The sequence below is a fragment of the Podarcis bocagei genome, assembly GCF_964188305.1.
Source record: "Podarcis bocagei genome assembly, chromosome: 11".
Classification (NCBI taxonomy): Eukaryota; Metazoa; Chordata; class Lepidosauria; order Squamata; family Lacertidae; genus Podarcis; species Podarcis bocagei.
The window spans coordinates 6,334,621-6,361,150 of record NC_138136.1 but is presented as its reverse complement, the minus strand read 5'-3'; the positions used below and the strand labels follow the sequence as shown (position 1 = coordinate 6,361,150).

Below are 26,530 nucleotides of genomic sequence, written 5' to 3'. Positions count from 1 at the left end.
CTATCCTCCCCCCCCCCCCCGGTCTCTCTCAAAAGCCCACGTTACTTTGATTGACAGCTCAGCCTCTCCACTCTCCTTCTCCCCGACCTTCCCATTTTCCCTGCCTGTCTGCCTGCTCCGCCGCCTCCCATTGGCTCGCTCGGAGGGGTCCCGCAGCTCCGCGAGGAAGCCTTCCTAGCAAAGGCGGGGGGGGCGGAGAGTGAGAAGGGGGGGAGGCGAGGCCTGCCAGCGCCGGCTTCCCATTGGCCTGATGTCACGGCCCCACGTTGGTTCCCGAGCCGGCGATTGGGCGCCCGCCCCTCCTCCCCCTCTCCCGGGGCGGGGCCAAGGGGCTGGTTAGCTCGAGGAGTGTGAAACCGCGTGTTAATGTAACCAGCGCGGGCGGATACTTTGTGTCCCGTTTATTGCGATCCCGCCGCCGAGCTGGGCTGCGCGTCCCGCGGAGTTTCCTCCTTGCGCGCCGAGCTGGTCTCCATGGAAGAGGAGAAAGCCTTGTGATTATTTGCGGCGGGACGAGGAGGGCGATCGCCTGCTCCGCCTGGATGTTTCTTCTTCGACGGATCCTGGGGAGAACTTTGGCCCGGGATTGAGCGAGGCGGGCGGCCGACGGGAGAGAAGCAGAGGCCGCGCGGGAAGGCGAGCGGGGATGCTGCTGCCGCCGCCGCCGCCGCTCCTCCCTTTCCTGGCGGGGCTCTAGTGCGGAGGCCGCTCGGCGCCGTCCGATGCGCGGCGGGCCTACCGAGGCAGCCCGTCCCTTCCTTTGGGTCCCGTTCGCGGCGCCTGGCTGCGGGGAGAGGAAGCGCGGCTGAAGCGGGGCTGGTGGGGGCGGGCGGGGGGCGCTTTTCCCTTTGCCCCTCTCCGGGCGCGGCTGGATCCGCCGCTTTGCTTGGCGCACCCCATCCAGCACCGCAACCCCCTTTCCTTCCCCGTGTCCCGTGCGCGCCGCGGCCTCGAGTCTCCCTCCCGGCAGCCGCGTGGCCTTTTGTAGCGGGACTCCCCTTCCGTCGGACTTGACTCCCTTGGATTGTCGAGTTGCAGAGAGATCGCAGGAGCGGCCGCCGGGGAGTTTGGGGTCTTGCAAGTGCACCGCGCAAGTTGGAAGAGGAGATTTCTTGGCTGGGGGGCGAGGAAGGAGCCCCGTCGGAGGAGGAGCACGGGCGACCGCGACGAGAAGCGACCCCCTTGCCCGGCCAGGGCTCCCCTTCCCCGGTGACATTTCTCTTCCCCCCCCCCCAAGCTCACAACAAAGGAAGCGGCTGGAGCGAGGCGGCGGCGGCGGGAGGATGGTGCCGTTGAGCCGCGAAGCCGAGTAGGGCCTCCCGGTCCCGCTCCTCTCCCTCCGGCCGCCTTTGGTGCGCTTCTTCCCTCGGGATTTAAACTTCGGCCATTCAGCTGCGAAGGAGCCAAGCAGCAGCAGCCCGAGTCATGTTTCCGCAGAGCCGGCATCCCGTAAGTGGCCCCCCCTCTCCCCGATTGCGTGTCCCCCCCCCCCGGGTCGCCCCCCGTCCGGGCAAAGTGCGTGCAAGGTCGCTTCCCAGGGCCGGGCCCCTCTCGGCCGCCTGCGAACTCTGCCCGTCCCGCCGGAGGAACTTGGCGGGCCCGCGCCTGGCTCGCTCGCTCCCTCGGCCCGCCGAGCAGCGCCGACTCCTTTGTTTATTCTGGGACTTGTTTGTCTACCAGCCGACAATGGCGGGGAGTGGGGGGGGGGCTGCTGCTCTGGCCGATCTCCGCTTTCCAGCCCAACTGCGGGGCTAGATAAGAGAGACGGGCAGCCGGCGCTTCTCCCCCCCCCCCCCACCACTCCAAAGAAAAGCCTTGCCGGTGAAACCTAGACGCCCCCCAAGCGTCTCCTGAGGTGATGGTTCCCGGAGACAGCATCTTGCCTCTGAGGATCTCCCAGAGCGTTTTGCAAAACTGTTTTGAAAAGAAGGAGCAGATGGGTCTGCAGTCCCCCAGTAAAACATTTGAGCCCCCAAGTTGTTGGACATTGCCATTCAAATGGTGTGTCATGGACCCCCAATATAGTATTCAAGTCGGCACCCTTGACCAGCAGGTTTTTAAAAGGTAGGGAAGAAGCACCAGGCAGGTGGCCATGGAGAAATACTTGTGAGTCTCCAAAAGGACATTTCTGTGCCAGGTAACTAACCTGTGGCCCTCCAGAGGTTGCTGGACGCCTGCTTGCCTCATCCCTAGGCTGATGGTGGGGCTTGGAGTCCAACAACATCTGCAAGGCCCAGTTTCCCCAGTGCTGCTTGAAGTCCCCCCCCCCCACTTTTTTAAGTGTCATGCGCCCCTGGCCACTGTCTTCTTGGGTTGTGCTCTGTAGTTGGACTTCAGCTGTAGAGATGACTTTGCCTCTTATCTACACAGATTCCTCCTAACTCTTTGCTTTCTTGCTCTTCCTCCAGACGCCACACCAGGCTGCAGGACAGCCTTTTAAGTTCACCATCCCAGAATCTCTAGACCGAATCAAAGAGGAGTTCCAGTTCCTTCAAGCTCAGTATCACAGGTGGGTGCGGCCTGGGCCCTTCATTCCTGCCTCCCTGTGCTCTGTAGGCCACGTCTGTTTTGGGGATTTCAAGCTGCTCCACAGCGTGCTTGTTCAGTGGGGTGTGTTTTGCTTGTTCAAAATGTACTTTGTAGTTGTGCCCAGGTGGTGGCGTGTGGAGTCAGTTTAAGGCTGTCACTCACTTAAAAACAATGGTCAGAACCCCCCCCCCATTTTTTTTTGCATAGGCTCTTCAGTTCAGGTGAACGTAACCCACCCTCCCCCAGAATGTGCTTTCAGAACTACACAGGAACTGTCAATATTTGCTCTGGAAAGTTTTGAAAGAGACTGAGTTGACATTTGGTCAGCCAGTGTATTCTTGTCGTCATATTCCTACATTCCACTACTAAATGGTTGAAACATTGATTTAAACTTCTGTTGTTTAGGAAACAGAGGCATTTGGATACTAGGAACTTGTCAGCGCTGCTAGTAAAGGGTTCAATTTTTCCTGCCTTGACAAAATGGTGTTTGAACACTTACCCAGGCCGCTAATAATTTCATCATGTGCAAGTTTACTTAGAAGTAACTCCCACTAAGTGCAGTGAGACTCACTTCTTAGTAAATACGCAAAGCCAAAACAGCAGATATGGTATTGAAAGTGATATGGTATAAAAGTGAGGTAAGTCTACTGTATGCAAGTCCTAATGAAATCAGTAGGGCTTTTCCAAGCAAACATGTCCTAGACCTGGTTTGTTAGCATACTATCTTAGTCTGTAACAAAACAAACACACACATACTGAGATCATGTTATTTAGCTTGAGGTTCATGTGTACGCAGTTTTAACTCTTCTAACTCAAAAGATCAAGCCAATTCAGATAAGTAGTATTCTGAGACAGCAAAGTTTTAAGATAGTAGGAGCTGATCAGGTATTCTAGCACACCACTGCAATTACCCTTTGAGAGAGAGAAGCAGCAAAACAGTTTGAGTTTCTAAACGATTTATCTTGATGGCCTATAGACTTACACTTTGAATTAACACACTTTCATTGTAATCCCAAACATGGGAGAAGTAAATTTCCATTTGGGGTTCATTGCATGTTAGAGTTTTATGGATGACAGCCTGAACCTTACTTCAGAGGAAATTCAGTGGTGTTCGCTGGGACTTGTTTACAAATATGATTGCAGCTGGGTAGCCCAATCTCTCCACAGTAAATGTGCACAGAATCCTATTGTGGCTTTACTTTCAGCTGAAGGGCCGGTACCTAGCTATCATTTAGGTGCTATTCGATTATGCAAATTCATACTGATTCATTTCTTGCTTAGTTTTTTAAACAGGTAACTTTATAGTGCAATACTAAGTGGAAATGTACTAATATTGAAGTAGTGTAGTATAAATAGTATATAATTTCAGGTAGTTTTTCTGTTTTAAAGCGATTGCTTAGAAAGAACATGTAAAGATGTAAACTGCTATAATTATTCTGAACTCTAGTGCTTTATCTTTGGGATAGATGTACTATCTTTCTGAATATTAACACTGGCAAGAAATCAGGAATTGTACTTCACTGCAGCCTCTAACAATCATAGATCCCTATTGGAACCATGGCTTCTATACATCATCTGAGTAAATGTGTGTTTAATTTGTTCTGAGTTGATATTATGTACTCTGCATATTTGAGCTTGATCTTCCATATTAAAGCAGTATGCTACCGTTTCTCTGTATTTACACTGTGATATATTATGACAGCTCTCCAAACAACTTTCTTTTCAGAACGCAAGCAATGGCAAATACTTGAATTGACATACTTAAAAATACCTGTGTCGTGGTTGGTTTGTTTTTATTTCAAATATATATTATTCTCTTCCTAGCCTTAAGTTGGAATGTGAGAAGCTGGCAAGTGAAAAGACAGAAATGCAAAGGCACTACGTGATGGTAAATACAATACAATCTTGTCTCCTTATTTGTTTTGATAAAACACAGAAATGATAGCATTGGAATGCCCCTAGGAGGTCACCCAGCCTAGCCCTAGCCCCATGCTCAGTGAAGGATCTGCAGTGCAGGATGGAACTATTCCAGGCAGTGTCCTCTCTTTAAACAGCCCCAGCCAAGGAGAGAGCCCATAATCTAGACCAGGGGTCTGCAACCCGCGGCTCCGGAGCTGCATGTGGCTCTTTTACACCTTTGCCGCGGCTCCGGGGTGGATACTAGCAAGGGGAGGAGGCGCATTGTGCGCCCCGACACTCCCCACTGTGGCGGGTGCTGTACTGGCTGTGACGTCGCATGGGGGCGGTGCGTGCGTTAGTCACGCACTGTCCCGACGTCACCTTCCCATTCGCCCGCCCGCTACATTGTAAGTGGCATGTACGCTGGTCACTGCATTGAAAGGGGGCATGTACACTGGGGAGTGAAGGGGAGTGAAGAATACACACACACAAAAAGGTAACTTGTTAATTTAACATTTATTTCTATGAGGAGGAGTAATTCTGAGGGGTCAAACAAAGAAATAATAAAAAGTGAGAAAAAAGTTATTTTTATAATGACGAGTTTTGCGGCTCCCAGTTTTTTTCTCCTTTGGAAATGGGTCCAAGTGGCTCTTTTTGTCTTAAAGGTTCCTGTTTGGAAGTTTCTCCTAATGTTAAGTCAAAGCCAGCTCGCTTACAATTTTATCTATCGCCTTTTGGAGTAGTAGATTGAACAAGCCTCCACCATCAGCTTTGTAAGTGCCTTGCTGCCTTTTGCATGATTCTAACACATTTTTTCCCTCCCTTTTTTCTAGTACTATGAAATGTCATATGGGTTAAATATTGAAATGCACAAACAGGTAAGAAATTGATACGACACATAATTGCAAAACTGCTAGAATGCTGTGGTGCAAAATGTTTGTAGTTTTAAAAAAGCCATAGTGTATGTAGATGAACTCAAAGATGGGAGAAGGGGAATGGTGTAAGTATAATGCATAGCTTTTCTATAAACTACCAGTTGGCCATGTGAGGGTTGGCATAAATACAAATGAGTTATGATTGCTACTCTGTTCTAAAAAGTATTCAAAAATATTTCAAGTTAAGTGCTTTCAAGGAAACCAATTTCTAGGAGAAAACTCCACGTTATAATCTTGGGTCTGCCTAACCAGTCTCTTATGTCCAAGCGCATATGTTGATGGTTGCTCAAATCCTAGCAATTTAAAAGCATGAAAAGATTAGTGACTTGGAAAGCTCTTGGTTATGACTGAGTTTGCAAGTTCCCATAAAATTCACACTTATGGCCACTATAATGGTGAATAAAAAGAGTACTGAAGTGGAACAAGGCACTAAGAACCTCATAAGAGAAGAAAAGCTAAATGATTGCTCAGCCCAAAGGACCTTCAATTGAGTAGTTATTGTCTGCCAAAGAAAGCATTAATGGCAGGGTGTAAGTATTCTGTAGATATGCTGACATCCACTTTTTCATCAAGATGCTGGTACAATAAGTCTTTTAGAAATCGATGGCCTCTTAAAAAAATTATCATTAGATGAAGTTGCACAGTTGGACACATTTCAAAGTGCAACAATACGATTCTTTCTTGATGTATATGTGCTATTTCATCTAAAACTCTTGTTTCATTAAATTAAAGAGCATGGCTGACCGGCTAGGGCACAGCAAAGAAATTGATTAGTTCAGGCTTCACATCTTCAGTATATTCAAAGGCTTCCATTAAGCAAGTGTGTTTCAGTGTTGAATTCTGCTTTTGTAACTCTGAACTCTTTGATTTTTTTTTGGTCTGTAAAATCCATTGGATGTAAGAACATTGTATTTGGTAATGCGAAGTTATCACTGTGTCAAAGGTAGATGCTTTTTAGCTATAGAAAGTGCATTTGGTAATACATGTTTGCATTCAAAGTATTCATTCACATAAATACTCTGGCAGCTTTCAGTATTTGGATGTATTGCTGAATTTTAGGAAAAAGCAACAACACGCCTTTCCTGGATTCTCGCTCTTTATTTTGTTGCCTGCATTTCTTTTGAAACTACTCGTCTTGTGTTGATACAGATACTAAAGTTTCTCTTGGAAAAACAAAAATGTCTAAGCTACTATTTGCTGACACCTTTTATTTAACAGAGGTCTAAATGCAGACAGCTTGTTACAAATCATAGGCTTTGTAAGCTTAATTGGTAGTACTTTAACATGGTGACTGACATTAAATTATCTTCTGGTATAGCAGAAGAAAATGTGTAATTTGGAGCAATGGATTGAAAACTGACTTCACTTTTTAAAGATTAAACCCCCTAAATTAAAGAGCCCTGGAGCTGAGGCCTCTGCTTTCGCCTTAATGTGTGTATTTACTATAATAGCTTTGTTTTCTTTTATTTTAGCATGCATCTTATAGGCAGGGTGGTATTACCTGTGGCAGAGACTATATTTTAGGCTACAGTATAAATTGCCAACAAATCGCTTGCAAATTGGCAAGAAAATGTTTTAAGCCTTTTGTAGACGTTTGCGTACTCTTTACATTGTATACAGTGGTAGATAAACCAATAAAGAAACCCATGTTTCAGTTTCACAGACTGAAACCAATCCATGCCCCAGCTAAGCAATCACTTCTGAAAAATGAGAAGTTCTACTTCTCAAGTCTGTCCAAATCATCATCTTAAAAATTTGAAAAGTGGGGAGGAAACTCCCTGATCTTGAAACATGGACAGTATGTTCTTGGGCATTTGGTGGAGAGTAATCATAATTCTTATTAAAACTGGTGATGTGTAGCCCCTGGGGTGTAGGAAAGCTCAAATTGATGCTTTTTGCTGGCTGATCACCAGCATGGCCTAAGTGCTCATTATGTTGTAGAGAAGGCCTTCAGAGCTCTCATTACGTTTGACAGGAATTCTCTCTAGGGGGAAACTGGGCATTAGCTAGACTCCTGACAGGCTGAAATTATTCCTGCTTTATGGCTTATAACCAAATGCTTAGCAAGGCATCATCAGGGGACACAAAAGTTGTCACTTCTGACAACATATTTTTTTATACATATATACTGAAAAATGCAATGATGGGGAAAGTTTTTCACTAAGCTCTAATGTTAATGGGGCCTGCATCTAGTGTGTTTTCATATGGTCCAGGTATATTTTTCTCCATGCCTTCCTGTGTTAACAAAGCCTGAATATAGTAAAACACTGCCATTATCCAGACTGTCAATTCAAAGAGAAAAGTTATTTATTGCATACATTTGTAGTTGCTTTTCAGTGTTGTCACTGTTCTCCCAGGATGGATTTCAATGTTGTCATTCTGCTTGAGGAATAGTTTTGTTCCAATGTATGCCTCTGTAAATGGAAGAAGAGGGGAAGCAATATTCTGTGATTCTCCCTAAACCCCTTCCGTGCTGTACCAGAGCGTTCCTCAGCCACCTAGAACACAATTTATGAGGAGCAGCAGGAGGAAGGAGGAATATATGTAAATTCTCTCCCCTCCTCTTTAGCAGAGATTTCTGCAGGACCAGAAGCTGCAGACAGTAGCAGAAAAGATTCCACCCCCTCCTCTTGATTTCAGTGGGACTTGTTTCTCAGTCAGTGTGTATAGGAATGCAGTTTCAATCTATTTTTAAGAGGTCTTAAAAAGATACAGTGGTGCCCCGCAAGACGAAATTAATTCATTCTGCAAGTTTTGTCGTCTAGCGAATTTTTCGTCTTGCGAATCACGAAATCCCATAGGAATGCATTGAAAATCAATTAATGCGTTCCTATGGTCAAAAAAAGTCCAAACAAAGCCAAATTTGGTACAACAACAGTTTATTAACTGCTCTTTAAAGTCACACATACTGTAAAGAGCAGTTCAAAAATTGAAGGGAAACTAAATTAACTTTATAAACAAAACATGTCTTTGTTTTTAGACAAAGGAAACAAAGCCGCGAGACGTTTTCGTCTTGCAAAACAAGCCCATAGGGAAATTCGTCTTGCGAGGCAAATCGAAAACGGAAAAACCTTTCGTCTAGCGAGTTTTTTGTCTTGCGAGGCATTCGTCTTGCGAGGTACCACTGTACTTCATTCAGGCATATTTTGCCTAGTAGAGCTAAACTGACTTCACTTTAGCCTATAATGGTAAATGGACCCCTGACTATTAGGTCCAGTCATGGATGACTCTGGGGTTGCAGTGCTCATCTCGCTTTATTGGCCGAGGGAGCCAGCGTACAGCTTCCGGGCCATGTGGCCAGCATGACTGAGCCACTTCTGGCGAACCAGAGCAGCGCCTATACAACCAACTTAATACCATGAAACATCTTCCATCCCCACATTGGCTTGGATCCTGAGCTCTTCTTCCATGAATCGGAATCTTTAGCTGGTACAAAGATAGCAAAAAGGGTGTTTCCCTGGAAGATGGCATGTTTTGGCTAAGTGGGATATTAGGACTAACCACCTGGCTGACTTTGAGTGTTTTGCGGTTAACTTTTTCATATTCAGCAACTAGGTTTTCCCCTAGCTTGCATTTGGAAATACTAAGCTTGTACTCCATCGAAACCTGATGTAGATCCTTCTAGGAAGCAAGCTGTAAAATGTACGAGTTTCATGCCAATAATTCATTTTTAAAAGAGTTGCTCATTATAGCAGTCAGGGTTAGCAGTGGTTACTATGGTAAAGCTGGTGCCAAGTCGCAGAGTTTTCTTGAATATTATCAGCCACACAGGAAGCATTCTCTGTGTGTCATTCTCGCCAATCATGTCTGTTGGCCTTCAGAGTAAACCAGAAGGTAAACCTTCTCGTGTGTTAAAACCCAAATTGTTTAGGTGTAAGATTAGCCTTTGTTCAGTGGCAGTCGGCCAAAGAAAGATTGATCACTGCTGAACCCACTGACAGACTATATAAACTACTACAGTGTTTGAGTTCCAGCCATCCTAAAACTGACAGGTGGGCCTTTGTCTGCTTTGGGTAGATTGCTATGATCTTTCTGACCTGCCTTCAGGCAAGCTTGTCACTCTGCCCTTCTATGTTTTCTCCCCCTTCTCTGTCTGGCTTGTTGCCTTCTCACTTCCAAATAATTGCAACTTCAAAAACCGTGCATACTGCTAACAGCACTATTCTTCTCCTTCGTTTAAGGAAGCACTCATAAAACTCTCTGTATTCAAGACTCTTCCTGCAAAAAATCTCTTCCTGATTGCTCATTAAATCATCGGTAGTTGATGTTGACAATAGTGGGTTAAACAGAGTGACAATTTAAGCAGTGGCGGACCTTGATTTCTCAAACTTCAGTGGCACTTTCTGCGATGCCAAAATCTGCCCCCCACTTCTCGCCTTCCATTGGATATCTTAGTTGCAGCACCCCAGAAAATCTGCACCCAGTGTGGCTGCACAGTTTTCAGTTCGCTAGATCTACCTTTCATTCAAGAGACTTCCTTGGTTCTCTACGCCTTTCTTAAGAGGCGTAGTAGTGTTCACCTAGTTCTCGCTGAGATAAGGGAGGAAGGCTCACCTTTCTAGTAAACTAGATATCAGTAAATATATCTAGTTTTCTACATGCAGGAAATTTGTTCTGTAGGGAAGAGGATCAATCATGAGGATCCAGGCTCTGGCTATAATTAGAACATATTTAAAGATAATTTCTCCTTCCTTTGGCTGCTGCATTTTAATTGCTGTCATAGAATGTTTTCTGAATTTCTGCTGAATGCATTTATTCTCTATCTTTGTGGAATTAAGCTGAACATATTTTTTTAACACTGGTGTGCTGAAGAGCGCATCCCAGTCTAGTTTGGCTCAGGGATTTAGACAGGCATTTGGCCACAGAGCCAAGGTTTCAGGGGGGAAATGCACATCTGGGAACTCCAGTGGCGGGAAAAGGAGGAATATTGAAAAAAGAGCAAGGGTTAAAATCTTGCCCCTCAACTGTTATTTCTCTGCAAACTAAAATTCCCAGTGCCACCACTCTTCAGCTGCTCAGTCCTTAACAGGACTTTTCACACGCCAGAAGATCTTGAAAAGTGAATCTCTTCTATTAAGCAACCCACTGCATAAATTCTGAGGGGGGCGGGCAGCCACAGGAGAGGACAGCACCGCATTCCCCTTCCAAATGTTTGAGTTGGATCTGGGAGCAACCTTCTCTTGAAATGTGTGACAGTTGGATGTGCCTTTTGTAACCTCAGCAATAGGTTTGGCTGGCAGTGTGTAAAGAGTTCTTACCTGCAGTCTTACTGTGGTTAATTGGGGCAATCTAAACAATTAAGACTGATTGGAAATGATGAAAAGTAGGACATGGCTGATCTGCCATGGGCCATGCTACTGGAGCAGTGACACAAACCTCTGGCTAAGTGGCAGCTCTTATGTCGTAAGGCTTTCAAAAATGATTGGACAGAAAATCAAGCCACACTGGATTGTTTTTTGTTCCGTTTTCAGCCTTTTGATATCTTGGGTAAACAGTCGGTCAAAGCAGCTTATGGAATAAGGTGACCAGTCAGTGTATTGACAAGAACAGACACAATAGAAAACTGCATTAGGAGGCAAGCCATTGGGATTTGCAGTAAATATATTACTGAACACAAGTGAATTGCCAATACTGCTTGTTTAGCAGTTTGCAAGGGCAATGGCAGTATGGATTTTTGAATTAGAAGGGAAGGACTGTTCTTTCTCTGTGCAGGAACATCTAGTGGATGGCTGAGAAGAAAATTGATTTAGGGAACAAAATGCTGCAACCTCTGTTTTGTGCCATGTGAAAGGCTTCTATGGATTAGTGAGTGGAAACACAAAGGTAGCTTTCAGTTTAGTAGAAAGAGAGCAAAGCACAAGGGGTCTTTGTTTGCTGCCTGGTCAAGATGGCACTCAGTTAAGCCTAGGAGATGTGGGGGTAAGACATATACCCCTCCCAGCTATTACAAGGACTTCTTTAGCTTATTTGGCTTTCTTTGAAATTGCCTGAAATAAGCTGGTTGTGTGAATGAGCTTCAGTGAGCACTGTCACCAATCTGTTTGTGGTGACAAGTTCAGTTTCACATTGACAAGAGCAAAATTCCACACTTTTTTTAAAAAAAGGAAAATAAGGAAAATAATAACCCACAGTGGTTCTGTGAATAGGCTCCCAGAGTTATCCATGTATTGACATTGCTTCCCTTAGCCACCATGCACCTGTAACTTGCAGCCCAGTCAAATACATGTTTACTCAAAAGTAAACCTCACTGATTTTAGCACTGTTTTCATGCGAGCAGCTATATGCATATGGTAGCAGACTTAGGGTAACTTCATAGATGTTTGTTCTTTCAACAAGAAGTGATCTTTGCAGATCAGACATAAGACAGTGCCTTCATAATACTTTATATTACCCCAGTTACAGAATTGTTAAGTGCAAGCACTTCACACTTTCAGTAGAGTGTCATAACTGACCGAGTCACTATGTATTGGCACTTAGATTACCATTTTAAGCAAACTATCTTATCAATGGAAGAATGTATTTTCGAGCTATAGCCGATAAACTATTATTTCTTGTGCCACCCGGCTAACATTATGTCATAAGGTGTTAATGGCCATCAGTTCTCTTCCGTCAGATGAATCAAATATGACTGGGGATGTGAACAGGGTCAGAAAGGAATAAAACCTTCAATTAAATTTTTTATATAATATTGTAGCATAGTGGATAGGCTGAAGGGCAGAGCACAGTTTAATGGCCCACCAATACCTTTAACAAATGTTACAAACATTGCTGAGCCAAGGTTTTGGGGTCCTTGAGGGCAAGGGACCTGTCCCCTTTATTACTGTGTTTTGGCAGAGTGTGGGGTGTGTGATGCTGTGCTAGGGTAGGAGCATGTGACCCTTTAAAAAGGGGCTGACTGATTATCACTTCTCTGTAGGAGCTGCAAATTGTTATTTGACAACTAGGGTGAGAATTTAGTTCCTCTGCCTTCAACACTAACCCCAGTGTGAATGGGTGACCATGTTAGACTTTCATTGATGTTGGTGGAGTCCCAGATTAAATTTGGTTTCAAGCTCGATGCATCCAGGCTGCTAATGTTGTGCTGTGGTCTTTTGTATATGTACCTAGGGAATTCTTGGGATCAGTAACTGTTGAGAGTGTTTTGTGGGGGCTGGTGTAGGTTGATGGCAGTAATAGATGTAGAATTCATGTGGGTATTGAGTGAGTGGAAACCAACTTTATGGATGTTGTTTTTTATGTGCTGTATTTAATTTTGTTTTTCTTTGTAAACTGCTTTGCAGTCTTATGTGAAAAGTAGTATATTAATGAATGAAATGGGGGGGATAGTACTATTGTACATCAGTACCAGTCATGAATATATAGTAAATTACACTTAGAAGCTTACTTGGGAGAAAGGGAGAAGGGGTACCATGTGTGAAGATAAGTGAACTTAGACTTGATTCATATGCCTGCACAGGTATTGTGTAAGTCATGTGACAACTTCAGAAATGTGTATAGAGGGAGAGACAGAAAACACACACAAATGTTGGGGATCCCCAGCTGGCCTGTTGAGGTGACAAAAGAGGCATGTGCATGTCTGCATTTGATACATGTGACTTTACCCATAGTTTCCTGTATGGAAGTGAAACTTATTTTTGGAAACTAATCTGGTGTAATTTAGCCCTCACAAAGAGTCGAACGCTCATGGCTTGAAAATAAATGAAAAGGTGAACAATTAACAGTACCACCCACAAGCCAGTTAGGAAAATTAAATCCACTGATTCAAATTGCTCTGGTTTTAACTGGATCAGAATAATGAACAAGGACAAGAGGAGCATAATACAATGGGTATCCCTTTTTGAGTTTGGCATCCACTCACATTAATGCTATCCAGACAAACACAAAGCCACATGCTAGTCAAAACGGTGGTGATCTGAATTTCTATGCTGGGTGGGGGCTGATAATGCTATTTTGCCATCCTGTTATGTGAATGCAGTCATTACATTGGATGTAAGGAGGCTGGGGAAGTTTGAAGTGATGTGTTGCTGTTGCAAATGTATCTAGACAGCACCTGATCAAAGCTCATTTGAAATGGATATGTATTCCTGTTTATCGGTTGAGTTTAATCTGTTTGGAGTAAGTTTTCCCACCCCTTTCTGTTGATGATAATATTAATGGTGACAGCACTGATAACTTGAAATGTAGCTGAAGGCCACCTTCTATGGCTTTTGTGTGTGTAATGGTTAATATGGCTGTAAATAGGAGATGAATGTGGCTACTTTTCTAAGTCTATTACTCAGGAGGCCTGTAAACTTGATTGGCTGTTACAATTCTAGCAGAATCATTCGATTTGAGAGCAATAGAGAGATAAGATATCCAATTACCCAAATGATTTGCAGGGCTAGCCAATGTTGTCATGGCGACGTGAGTTGGAACAAATTAAATTTTAAGCAATAAAAATAATCTTAAAGCACGTCTGGGAACAAGAACATTTGGCAGTGGCACTTACCTGAATTGAATCTTAGTTTGACATGCTGTTGTTTGACATTGATATACTGTGGGGGCTTAAACTTCTTGAAATGGCACATTGCCTCTTAATGTGTTGCTGTCACTGCCAAAATAAGAGACTAGCATATTTTAGCAGGATTTTTTTTCCCTTAAAGGAGGCTAATAATGCATGTGTATTGGAGGGAGGGGGAATTAAGTAATGGTTGCATATGGCAGGATATTTAGGGAACTAGCAAGTTCAAATGTCTGAATACTTAATTTCTAACTATGAAACAACTTTGCCTACAGGTCCTGAAAAGTAAATGGGCTATAGATACTACCAGCATGTTCAGCATTTCACTGTGACTATAACTCTTTGGCTGTGCACATGTTGACTGCTTTTGTTTGACTTGAAGATACTTCTGAACATAGGAAACCTATAAAACAAACTGGCTTGGCTCAAGTGAGCGCCGTGCATGAGAGTAAGGCATGCCCATTGGGAGGTTGCTACTGCTTCCTGTCTTGCCTTAAAGCCTCTCCCTTGCCTTCTGGAGCCAGTCTTAGTGGGAACTTGCATATACAGGAATTGGCTATTTATTCCTCTCCCAACCCAGCAACTGGAAACACTCCTCACTTGGTATCTTTTGCTCCAAATCATTGTGTCTCAACATTTTTTTTTAAGTTAAGAAAAGAGACTTTGAAAAATGGGAGTATTTCAGATAATAAAGAACAGCAATCGAAGTGTGTTCCAATTGCACAAAAGGCTCCTGTTTCCTTATTAATGTTCTATCAGGCTGAATCCTGGCTTGCAATGCTTTTTTTAAAAGAAAAAAAAATCTAAGAACACCCTATAAAGAGCTTTTATCCTCATGTCTGTTAGACAGATGGAGACTAAAATTGGTCTGAGGTCAAGCCATTTGCTGCGTACTCGCAGCCTTCGATTTTCCTCACCACAGATCATCTCAAATGATTCAGTAATGACCAAAAGTGCAGCCTTGACCTTTATTCCCTGGTGGATTACTGTTACACAGTGTAAATGGCAAGGAGAACATTTTGTTCATTCAGATGGAGTTTTCATGTCTATCTTGCCAGGTCTTCTATAGCACAAGCAAAGCATTAAGTCCAGTAGGTTGCTGGTTCTGTGGCAAGCCTAAATGTATCATTTCAATTAGGTGATAATAGTGTCCTTTTTAATGATGATTTCTGTTTCCAATACCCTAGAGGGTCATACTGTATTTTTAAAATGATTGCTTTTATATGTACTTCTAGTAAAGAATTAACTCTTATGTTGGTGACCATTGGGGCTCTAATTGTCATTATTAGGTGTTGCTAAAATGTTTCTGAATGTGCTCTATTGCCTTTTTTTCTCATAGTTTTTCTTCTAAGTGTTTTCTAAGATGTAATTCCAGCTATACATTACTTGCATGCAAAGCACAATCAAGTACAGGTGGGGTGGCATTTTTAAAGGTAAAGGGACCCCTGACCATTAGGTCCAGTCGTGACCGACTCCCGGGTCATGTGGCCGGTACAGCTTCTGGGTCATGTGGCCAGCATGACTAAGCCGCTTCTGGCGAGCCAGAGCAGCGCACGGAAACGCCCTTTGCCTTCCCACCGGAGCGGTACCTATTTATCTACTTGCACTTGGACGTGCTTTCGAACTGCTAGGTTGGCAGGAGCAGGGACTGAGCAACGGGAGCTCACCCCATTGCTGGGATTCGAACCGCTGACCTTCTGATCAGCAAGTCCTAGGCTCTGTGCTTTAACCCACAGCACCACCCTGCCCTTATGCCAGGAGATCTTTAACAACTGTGCATTACATGGTTGCAACCAAGTGATACAGTCACACAGAGCCTCTGAATGCCAGTGGGAGCTACCACATTGGGCTCTTTATATAGACCATTGCATACTATACATGGTTGATTGTAGGACTACTCCAATCTGTACCCTTGTTATGTCTTCACACGAGTAAGATATACATAGAGCTCCTGTTTTCAGCAGATGCACTATTTGGCAACTGGATTTGTTTGGAGATTATAAAGATTATTATAGGAGTTAAAAGACTGCTTCCTGGATAAACAGATGAGGTTTAGCCTTGTGGCAAGCGCTAGATTGTGGGTATTTTGTTTTTGTTTTTGTTTATTCAAGGATGGTCAGAAGTCTTACCGCATGTTGTGGTGAGTCAGATAAAATGTTCACTGGAGCAGGAGAAACTAGTTGATATCCCCATGAGTAAGACCTAATAAATGGCTGCCGCTGATTAATCTTATAAAATTAAGTAAGGCACAATAGTTGTGGAGCAGAAGTAAAATAATGATAATAATAGGACTTGGTTGTTGGTTTGCATCTGTCTTTCTTGGGAGACAATGGAGGAGCGTCAAGTTGTTGGAAGGTTGCAGCACCTGTTGTAGACACCAGTATGGGAGAGACATGTTTTGCTGCAGCTGGGGAAGATGGTGTCCGGTTGTGCTGGTGTACCATGGCAATTCTTCTCTCTGCATTCCTCCTCTGGCCACTGCTATGGCTGCATGACCTGACTGTCTCCAGGCATTGCGGTCGTCTGCCAGGGATTCCCACATGGCAGTGTTGATGTTACCAACCTTCACATCATGTTTGCAGACATCTTTGTAATACAGAGTTGGTCTGCCAATGGGCCTGGTACTTGAAGCCAGCTCCCTGTAGTGCATGTCCTTGGGGAGCCTGCCATGACCAAGCCAGCAGAGATGTTGGCTTGGCAATTAGACTAGATGTTATTAAATTCTCTCTCTCTCTTTGCATTTGGTGCTTTTGCTGATGTGCCAGAATGTGGAAGGAAAAGGTTATGAAGTTTTGAGGCAGCCTTGAACTTGAAAGACGCAGAGGTAACAGGAAGTGTGACTTGTGCGTTTCTTCAGTGGTTGCTTCCCCTCAGATGATATGCAAAACTTACTCCCACGTACTTTCAGTACATTGCTTAGTTGTGTGCCACCCCCACAATGCTGCCTGCTTCAGTTCCTCCCCTCCCTACTTTCGTGTGTAAATGTAAATTGGTCCCAAATGAGCAATTTGATATGTAATCACAACAGGCCAGCACTGCTTCTAATCCAAGGCAAACACCAGTTTGGGTTTTGCAGCTAAAAGATTGTGCAACAGATCCCACAGCTAGATTGACCTCTTGGAAATTGCTCCCTAAGTTCCCAAGTTTAGGTTTGTTTTCAAATGATTTCAGCATACAGAGGTGCCGAGTTGTGCCCCAGATTTATTTATTGGGGGGGGTGTAATTATGTTACCCGTGTGTGTGTGTGTGTGTGTGTGTGTGTGTGTGTGATGCTGATGCCTGTGCTACAATTCTATGATTCTGTGACTTTTGCACACGCTTGCCAGTAGGTGTGAAAAACAACCCAAAGGGATGCGTGGGGAAATATTTGCAAAATGTGCCATGCACACTGTTGTTTATAAATAGCTAACAGCCATGCTGATCTGAAGTTCTCTCCAAGGTAGTTGAGCAATTACAAGCAAAGTGTTGTGTTCAAGGAGGAGAAAGTGCATGAAGGAAATGTTTTTTAGCCTCATGAGAAGTGGCTGTCAGATGTTGCATTGTAATTATGCAACAAAGATTTTATTAAGATGTTTTAGAAATTTCATACTTTCATAAGACCTATGCATGCATGCTCCATAATAGACACATTTTGCTTCTTCACTAGCTGGGGATGAGAGTTCAATGATTTTAAGGTGGGTGGAAGGTAGATCAGGATCTACAGTCATACCTGGGAAGTGGAACGGAATCCATTCCGGAAGTCTGTTCAACTTCCAAAACGTTTGGAAACCAAGGCGCGTCTTTCAATTGGTTTCCAGAAATAGCAGAAACCGTGCCGGACGTTTGGCTTTCCCAAAAAGTTTGAAAACTGGAACACTCACTTCTGGTTTTAGATCATTTGGAAGCCGGAACGTTCGCCTCTCAAGGCGTTCGGGAGCTGAGGTACAACTGTACTGATAGATCTCTGAGCTGTTTCCAGGAAATCTTCAATTTTTTGCTCCTAATTGTTTAATAATGACAAAAAAAATGATTCCCCAACCCACATGCTTGCTGAATCTAGTTAAAAACAAGCTAGATCCCACAAACTTGAAATCTGCACACCACTCATTTAAGTTTGAACTTCAAGATAGCTTTTATCACCTTGAGAAGAGAGGAAAACATAAATTCATGAGTTGGGTGAATGGGACTAGAATTTGTCACCCACATGCCTGTTCTGGCCAAGAGAATAAGTTTTATTGTGTCCCTACCCCCTTTCGTCTTCTAAAAACATATTTCGCTGCTTACATCAGGATAACCAGCTGGAGGTAAAAGAGCTTTTAATGGTGAGCTGCTTAATCACCATAATTGAGTTGCATTTTATGACAGTGAGAAAATCCAGTTCTCTCTGCATCCCTCCATTTCCTGTCCAGGCAGAATGTCTCCCACGTTTCAGGAAGTGCAGCCTGTTTCCTTTGGACTTCTTTTTATCACTTTAGGGCTTGGCTGTTTAGGCAAATAAAGTCCTCCTTCGTTGAGAGTTTACAATGATAAAATTATGGAGATTGGCGCGTATGTTGATGAGAAGCTGTTTGCGATAGGAAAACATCCTGATTTTGGCGTTCAAACCCCCCAGAATGGAGGGTGAGACTTCTCAGCTGTTTGTCTTGGATTTGTTGTTTGTTGCTGCTAATGTACTACAGGGATCATTGGTTACGAAGAACATCTGTGATTCATTTTTCAAGATTTAAGAATCTGTTGTCAAACGGGAATCAAATTTTGCCAATCTTCTTCACACGCAAGATCGTGCTTGGTCTGTGCATGTAGCAGAATGAAGTACCACTGTTGAATGTGTCTTGAGCTCCCTGCTAGCACAGCAGGCAGAGGGTTGGTCTGGTGTTCAAACATGGCCCTCCAAACTTTTATGCTGGGTCCTTGAGACTCTCCTGCGGGCCATGACCTGGCTGGAGTATATCCTTGAACTGTGATAATGATTCTTCCTTTGCCTGGTAGGAGTCTGGAGGTATGTTCATAGAAAGCTCTTGCATTTTTTGCATGACTGGAGTGTAACGGACTGTACATAACTAAATGTCATATCCAATGCTCTGCCAACTTTTGCATTTGGTCCCACTTACCACTGCTGTGGGCTGAAAGGGGTTCCTCACCTAGGTTTAGAAGGTCATTCTCTTTAACATGGGCTATTTTTGTGTGTGCTGGGACGCGGGTGGCGTTGTGGTTTAAACCACAGAAGGTCGGCAGTTCGAATCCGCGCAACGGGGTGAGCTCCCGTTGCTCGGTCCCTGCTCCTGCCAACCTAGCAGTTTGAAAGCACGTCAAAGTGCAAGTAGATAAATAGGTGGGAAGGTAAACGGCATTTCCGTGCGCTGCTCTGGCTCGCCAGAAGCGGCTTAGTCATGCTGGCCCCATGACCCGGAAGCTGTACGCCGGCTCCCTCGGCCAATAAAGCGAGATGAGCACCGCAACCCCAGAGTCGGCCACGGCTGGACCTAATGGTCAGGGGTCCCTTTACCTTTACCTTTATTTTGTGTGTGTGGGGGGGAATATTTTAAACTGGGGTTCATTAAAAAGAAAGCTCCTTGGCCTGTTTGGGCAGTGCTACCTCAGGACTCTGCTACCTCATTCTGCTGATGGCAAGCTTCAATGTTAAACAAAATAATGGATTTGTGCGTGTATGCTACCCAACAGCCGTTGTAGGAAGCCAGCCAAGAGAGCGCATGCACCCTCCCCTCTCTTCTGAGCTCTTAACTCCTCCACTTGTCAGGGAAGGAGCAATGGTGGTCCAGTGCCAGCACTGGGCTTTGAGGGTAAAATAAAATAAAATATGAATAGCACCAGGTGCCAAGTGACACCTCCCTCTCTAGCACTTTTGGACAAGTGTCTTCTTGCATTCATGGTAGTTTCACACTTAAGACGGCAACACACACAAAAAGCCCAGGCAAAGGTTTGCTTCTCAGAGGGCATAAATATAATTCCCAAGTACTGCAAATACTCTGAGAAAGTGTTACAAGTTTCTCTATGGGATCTTACATTGTGCAGACATACTATAGATTATTAACCTAAGTTTCCAGTTTGAACTTGGAAACACGTTAACTTTACACATAGTTTAAATATCTACTAACGAAAAACCAGTGACCTATAGAAACTTAGAAATTTAGGGAAGGGTATCACACATTTTATCACACATTAGTAATCTGGTTAAATGTATTTGTTTCCTGCTGCAGAGCATGTAGGAAAAATTGGGTGCAAATTCAATAATGGCCATTTTTGAGCTTATTTAAAAGCTGTGTGGGTAGGTGGCGGGGAGAGGCACTCAAGAACTAACATTTGACATAAGACAAGTACTGTTACTCGCAGCTAGCTACATTTTAGGTCAAAACACTTTTCATTTAATAAGAAGAACTTGCAGACACAGACTCACAAGTGACAAAACGACTGCAGTCTTAACTGCACATTGCACAATGCAGCTGAATTCCTTCATGTTGATTTTCCTGATGCTTCAAAAAGGAGGGCAGCACTTGAGTCTGGGGGCCTGGCAAACCTGTCATTTGCAAATAAATCAAAAGGCCATCATTGCTGATAGCAAGGTCTAATGACTGCAGTTTCTGTGTACTCTTTGATAGGCCCCACACTCAAGCCTGCTATTAAAAATGAATGCATTCAAGAGGCCTTGCATTAAGAACATAAACAATTAAGGGCACTTGAGCTGCTCCACAGAAAGCTGCTGCCATACAAATGCGAGCGAGGGCTTTCATGTGCGGCACCGACCTCTGCAATCTGCTTTGCTAGGGAGCCAGAGAGAACGTGGGCAATTAGTGTTGATGTATCTGCAAGGCCTTCCTTCTTTAATCCCTCATTGTTTTAACTGTCCTCTATATTTGCAGATCAGAAATCAAACGATAAGCTGCGTCAAACTGGTGACAGCTCAGAAGTCATGAATACTACATGAACTTTAGAGTCTGTGACAGGCCTTCCAGAGATTTAATACCATATATATTTTATAGCCCATCTCTGAATTATGGCTTATATTTTGATTGGCTGGCTGGTTTTGGTTTGCTCCATCCTTTTTATTGTTCTTTTTTGGAACATGGTTTTTTTTTTTTAATTAATGCGAGCTTGTGGGTTGTGTGTTGAAGTAGTTTGGCTTTCTGGTGAAGTTAACTGAACAAGCACCCTTCAGATGGTAGGCAGAGGATAGGATGCTTAAAAGTTTCCTTTTAAGTACAGTGGTACCTCTGGTTACAGACTCGATCCATTCGGGGGTGCTGTTCGCGCCCTGAAAAGTCTGTAACTAGAGTGCCACTCCTGCGCATGTGCAGAGTGCGATAGAGTGCTTCTGCGCACGCAGCAAGACCTGGAAGTATACACCTCCGGGGTTTGCCGCGTTCACAAACCGAAAAGATGCAACATGAACCTAACACAACATGAGGTATGACTGTATGCTAATTGAACACTGCCAATGAAGACAGTAGCATAGGAATGAGAAGAGTATTTAGTCATTTCCACTAAACAGGAGCACAATACAAGAATACACTCCTACTTGAATCTAGGCAGAACTGTTGCTTCCAGTTGGTGGCAGGAGCACGCCTGAGCACATAATCTCCTTCTTCTGGTGGCTTTGTGGAAGTGAAGGTGGTCCCTGGGTGTCTACCAGTCATACCCAGCTAATTTCTCACCTCCTGGAGGCCTTCAGTAAACTGAGGAGCATCAATGCCACTGGTTCCTCAGAATAAAAGGTAAAGGTACCCCAGACTATTAGGTCCAGTCGCGGATGACTCTGGCGCTGTGAGCTCTATAGGCCAAGGGAGCCGGCGTTTGTCTGCAGACAGCTTCTGGGTCGTCTGGCCAGCATGACTAAGCTGCTTCTGGTGAACCAGAGCAGTGCACGGAAACGCCGTTTACCTTCCTGCCATAGCGGTACCTATTTATCTACTTGCACTTTGACGTGCTTTCAAATTGCTAGGTATGCAGGAGCTGGGACCGAAAAACAGGAGCTCACCCCTTCGTGGGGTTTTGAACCGCCAACCTTCTGATCGGGAAGCCCAAGAGGCTCAGTGGTTTAGACTACAGCACCACCCGTTTCCCTTAGCAGCATCTTCTAGGAGGGATCAAAAGCTGGCAGAACACAACCTCATTATCTGGGCCATCCCTCATTACTCAAAAGTCATAATTGTGAAGACAGGATTGTTAGCAGCCTTGAATGGTATATTAAATAGGGAAGGGTCTAATTTTTCAAAATAAATAAAATGAAGTGCAGAAATTATGCAAAGGGGGTCACAGAGAGGCATTTGTGTGTGTGTGTAAAATCTCTTCCCTCCAATAAAGTTTAGCATGGTAACATAAGAATGTACAGCAGAGTTCTATACTTAACTTGGAATAAACAGTAATATTCTTTATTAGCCCTGTTGATACCTTTGTGCACGTCCAAATGTTGTGGGGAAAATATTACTGTTCCTTGGTGTGTTCACTCAAGGTTTTCCGTCTCTTAAGTTTAAATTGTGGTAAGCTCTGATACATACGGATGGCATCTATGTTAAATATTTAGAATAATATAAATATTTGTGTATCTGAAGAAGTGTGCATGCACACGAAAGCTCATACCAAGAACTAACTTAGTTGGTCTTTAAGGTGCTACTGGAAGGAATTTTTTTATTTTAAATATTTAGAAGTGATTCAGACATAGAGGTGTGAAGGCCCAGGAGAAATGTGCAGTTATCCAACCTAGATAATTTTTAATCCAGGTGAATATTATGTATCTTTGAATTCCAGATGAGCTAGGTTTCTGTTTCTCCAAAGAGACCCTCTGCATTGTTGCCATCCACTCTTCCCCATTCTCAAGGAATCATCCGTATCCTGCACCACTCTGCTTTATCTTAACCAGAGTTGAGGTGCTGAAACTGAACTAGCAATTTCTCTGAATTGAGAATTTGAGTACAACCTAGCCTCAAACTAAGCCAAAAACAATTCCCATACACTTCAGCCATAATTTCATAAGAGCACAGGAATCTGCCTTTGTACTAAATCATACTTTTGCTCCATCTAGGTCAGAAATCAGCCCTGTCTGGCTGTGGTTTTCCAGGATGTAGGGGCAAGGGACGTTCTCAGCACTCTCTGGACATGCTGGGGATTGTACTCGGAACTTTCTGTGTACAAAGCAGATGCTCTTTATCAGGGTGGCCAACTCCCAAGAGACTGTGATCTACTCAAAGAGTTAAAAACTGGCAGTAATCTATCCCCTTTTTGGGGGTTTGGGTCAAAGTTGTTGAGTTTTTTCAGGGAGGAGGTAAAATGTTGAGCTTTTTTTTCAGAGAGCTACAGTTGTTCAGCTTCTTTGGGGGGAGCCAATGATCTACCAGTGATCCACTGCAGACGTCCAGTGATCTACTGGTAGATCACGATCTATCTGTTGAACATGCCTACTCTATATAACTGAGTTATAGAACTGACCATTCCACTTAGACTGGCTTCTTTCCATGTTAATCTAAAGTCTAATCTAGTACCTTCTAGGTCATGATGGTGCTTGACTTCAGATAAGGAAACCCCTCCTATGGATAAGAGTTTATTGGAAAATAGTGCTTAGTTGATAAAGATACTTGCTACTAAAATATTGTTCTTTCCTTAAGTTATCTAGACTTTGATCAGATGGTTGCCTCAACCACCACCCTAGTATTTTGAAGATGCTTTTGTGGCAAATGTTTTCATATCCTATTCTGTGTGGCCAATAACATGGAAGAACAATGGATTTGTCCGTCTAAAGGGATTTAGCTCATGCTGGATTTTAACCAATGCTTTACTTGCTAATGAGCTACTTATGAAGAACAGATTTGTGCTCTAATATATGTAGATATGAGGTACTGGAGGCATTAACAGATGTCCTTCAACAGACTGAAACCTGCTCTGATTAATCACATACACTCTAGACTCCACCTAATGCTGGCCTACTTTAAATGTTCCTAATATTTGTACTTAATATGACTTTTGTACTAATATATAATGGCATGTTTTAATCTAAATATTTACTTTTCTCTATAGACAGAAATTGCCAAGAGATTGAATACAATCTGTGCACAAGTCATCCCGTTTTTGTCTCAAGAAGTAAGTAAAATTGTTCAGCTGTTAAAAAGTGAAATTATGTTGCATCTTTGTTTTTAAATTAGCTAGTTTTTAAGATGTTAATTTTATCAAAATTCACAAGAGTGAGGAACATCTGTTGTAGCTGAAGAACGCAAGCCCCCTGTTAATTTGGAATAGCAGATGAGAGAAGAGACGCACCAACTATATAACTGGTGAAATAGCTCAGTCACAAAATTATTCTTTCTAAGGCAGCTAACCATTTGTTAATTTTTGTGTAAATAAAAATGTCGGCGTTTAATGATAGCACGCTATACAATTTGAGTGGCATTTGCGAAATACAGTTCCTAGAAAAGTCTAATTATTATTATTATAGAAAGAGAATTCTGATACTATATTCATGCATAATTATAATGGAGACACAAAAGAGGTATGACCATGTTTCTGGAAAGTTTGTTGAATTGTTGAATTGGAAAACCCCCTTTTACTTTGCATGTAGGATTGTGCCATCTGCCATAGGCTGATTGTGACATGTGAATTTGGCTTCTTGACCATTTATTTATTTATGGTGAACAGAGGGTATATGAAAACTGTCGGTCTCACTTATTGAAGAGTTGTAATAAGAAACCTCCTGATTTTAAGAAAAATCAAAAGACGTGCTTGCCTTTTCAAGTCTCATCCTTTCCTCTTTCTGCACAGACTGCCCATATATACTAGCTTGCAGGGTGGCTTGGAAATACTCTGCCCCTTGATAAAATGCCACTTTGTTCCGGCTTAGTTCAGTTAGGTTGGTTCTAACAATGGGAATGATATGTTTGTCTTTCCAGCATCAGCAACAAGTTGCTCAAGCAGTAGAACGTGCCAAACAAGTGACCATGGCTGAGCTGAATGCCATCATCGGGGTACGTGGCCTGCCAGGTCTACCTCCTACAGTGTGTATAACCAGCTTTCCTTTCTTATTGCATTGGTAGTTTTTGATGTGTTAAATGTTTGATTTGTAATAGTTTTGATACTTAACGCTAGTTCTTCAGCATTATTTGTCTTGGCACCTTTATCTCTTCAAAATCTGGCAGAATTACTGAAAGCATAATATTGCCTGCCTGGGCCTATGAATTTTGCCCCATATTTCTAGATTTCTGCTATTGCTCTGTCTAGTTTGGAGTATGGGAATTAATAGGCTGCAAAAACTTTCTCTTCCGAGTCTGCATCCAATATACTGAGGTTTATTCATAGTGTATGCGTCTGGGTTTCAGTTGCAAGTAACTTAACTGAGCAGTCGGAGTAGGGAGTGTCATGGTCCACCATTTTCAACGCACTGCAGATTGTACTGGTTGAGGCAGGAGATGAAGAGTGGGTGACACTTTCCCCCTTTTTAAGCCTTTCCTCTTTTTTAAGAGTAAAATTCCCTCTATTGAAATCAACTGAAGGGGGAATTAACTAAGCCAGGCATGTCTGACCGAGTAGGGTGTGATCTATAATCCAGTATCAAAAACTGGCAGTGATCTACCACCTTCCAAAGTCATGTTAGTTAGTTAGTTAAATCTATCTATCTATCATCTATCTAGCTTTATTTCATAGAAACAGTAGTTATGTTTGGATATCATCACGACAGATCCCAATAGTTTTGTTAGATGGACAAGGAGCTAAACAAGTGAGAAAAGTCAAACTATATTTTTATATTAGTTTACACAGATCTGAGGAGCCAGTCAGAGTGCGCTGGACTTCTCCATCTTTCCCCTACTGTTGCTTTAAATCACAGCTGACTTCCTGTCAGCATCACCATGCCCTTCTCCCACCTTGTCTTTCCCCTACTGTTGTGCCCTCGCTCAAACTCATGGAGCGCTAAGGGGGCTTTCCCCCATGTGTTTTGTTCTTCACCTTCCTCGCTGGTGAGCAAGCAGGTGAGCAGGTGTGGAGCTTTTTGTTTCCTGCCTCCACCATGTCCCCCTCACCCTACTGCCAGAGCTCTAATGCCCAAGAGCGCAGCACAGAGCGGGCGACGGGGAAGGCTCAGGCTTGCATGAGATTGGTGGCAGCAGTGGCTGCTGTGTCTGAGACTGCAGAGAAAGGCTTTTCTTTCTCAGCCTGTGATTGACCAATATCTGTCCCAGAATCTCCAAGTCAATCGACATCTTGGACATGCCTGAACTAAACCATCTCCAAGCTTGTGTAGGTGATGAGCCTGCTCCACAGGCCCCTTCATGTGGCTGTCCCACATCCACACACCCCATGAAACACCCCATTTTTGGGGATACAGCAATGATACTACCAATGGTAGGTCCAAAGCTGTGGAGCTTTCTGCGGGAGTGGTCCATAGCAGACATGTCCACTGACCAGCAACTCTGAGGATTAGGATTGCTCTGTAACCTATTTTGCATTATTGAAGTTCATGAGCCATGGCTTCATTTCCTAAGCCCTGCTGCCATGCTCTAGAAATATCGCTAATCTTTACTGCCCTTCTACAGTAAGCAAAAGGAGCAGGAATAAGAAGTGGTCCTCCTTCTTCTTCTGATTTTATTCATACGCGAGTGCCTGAGCAGATTCAAATTATTCATTTATCAATTTATGTTAATTGCTTGTGAGAAGATGCCCTGCTGGTCTTTAGAGTTCCCTCAGACACTTT

The 26,530-nt window shown here is 43.6% G+C and overlaps 1 protein-coding gene across 2 annotated transcripts in view; it reads left to right on the top strand.

Annotated features, from left to right (window-relative positions):
• Positions 1 to 1,059: 1,059 nt before the first annotated feature.
• LOC308597684 (transducin-like enhancer protein 1) overlaps positions 1,060 to 26,530 on the top strand; it is a 77,782-nt gene continuing 52,311 nt past the window's right edge. The window contains exons 1-6 of one of the 2 annotated variants that reach the window (XM_081213666.1): positions 1,060 to 1,449; positions 2,409 to 2,509; positions 4,354 to 4,417; positions 5,262 to 5,306; positions 23,869 to 23,931; positions 24,735 to 24,809. In XM_081213666.1, coding sequence (XP_081069792.1) covers positions 1,426 to 1,449; positions 2,409 to 2,509; positions 4,354 to 4,417; positions 5,262 to 5,306; positions 23,869 to 23,931; positions 24,735 to 24,809 — 372 coding nt within the window. In that variant the 5' untranslated portion in view covers positions 1,060 to 1,425. Of the gene's footprint in view, positions 1,450 to 2,408; positions 2,510 to 4,353; positions 4,418 to 5,261; positions 5,307 to 23,868; positions 23,932 to 24,734; positions 24,840 to 26,530 lie in introns of both variants that reach the window. The other variant, XM_081213665.1, reaches the window with a different exon arrangement.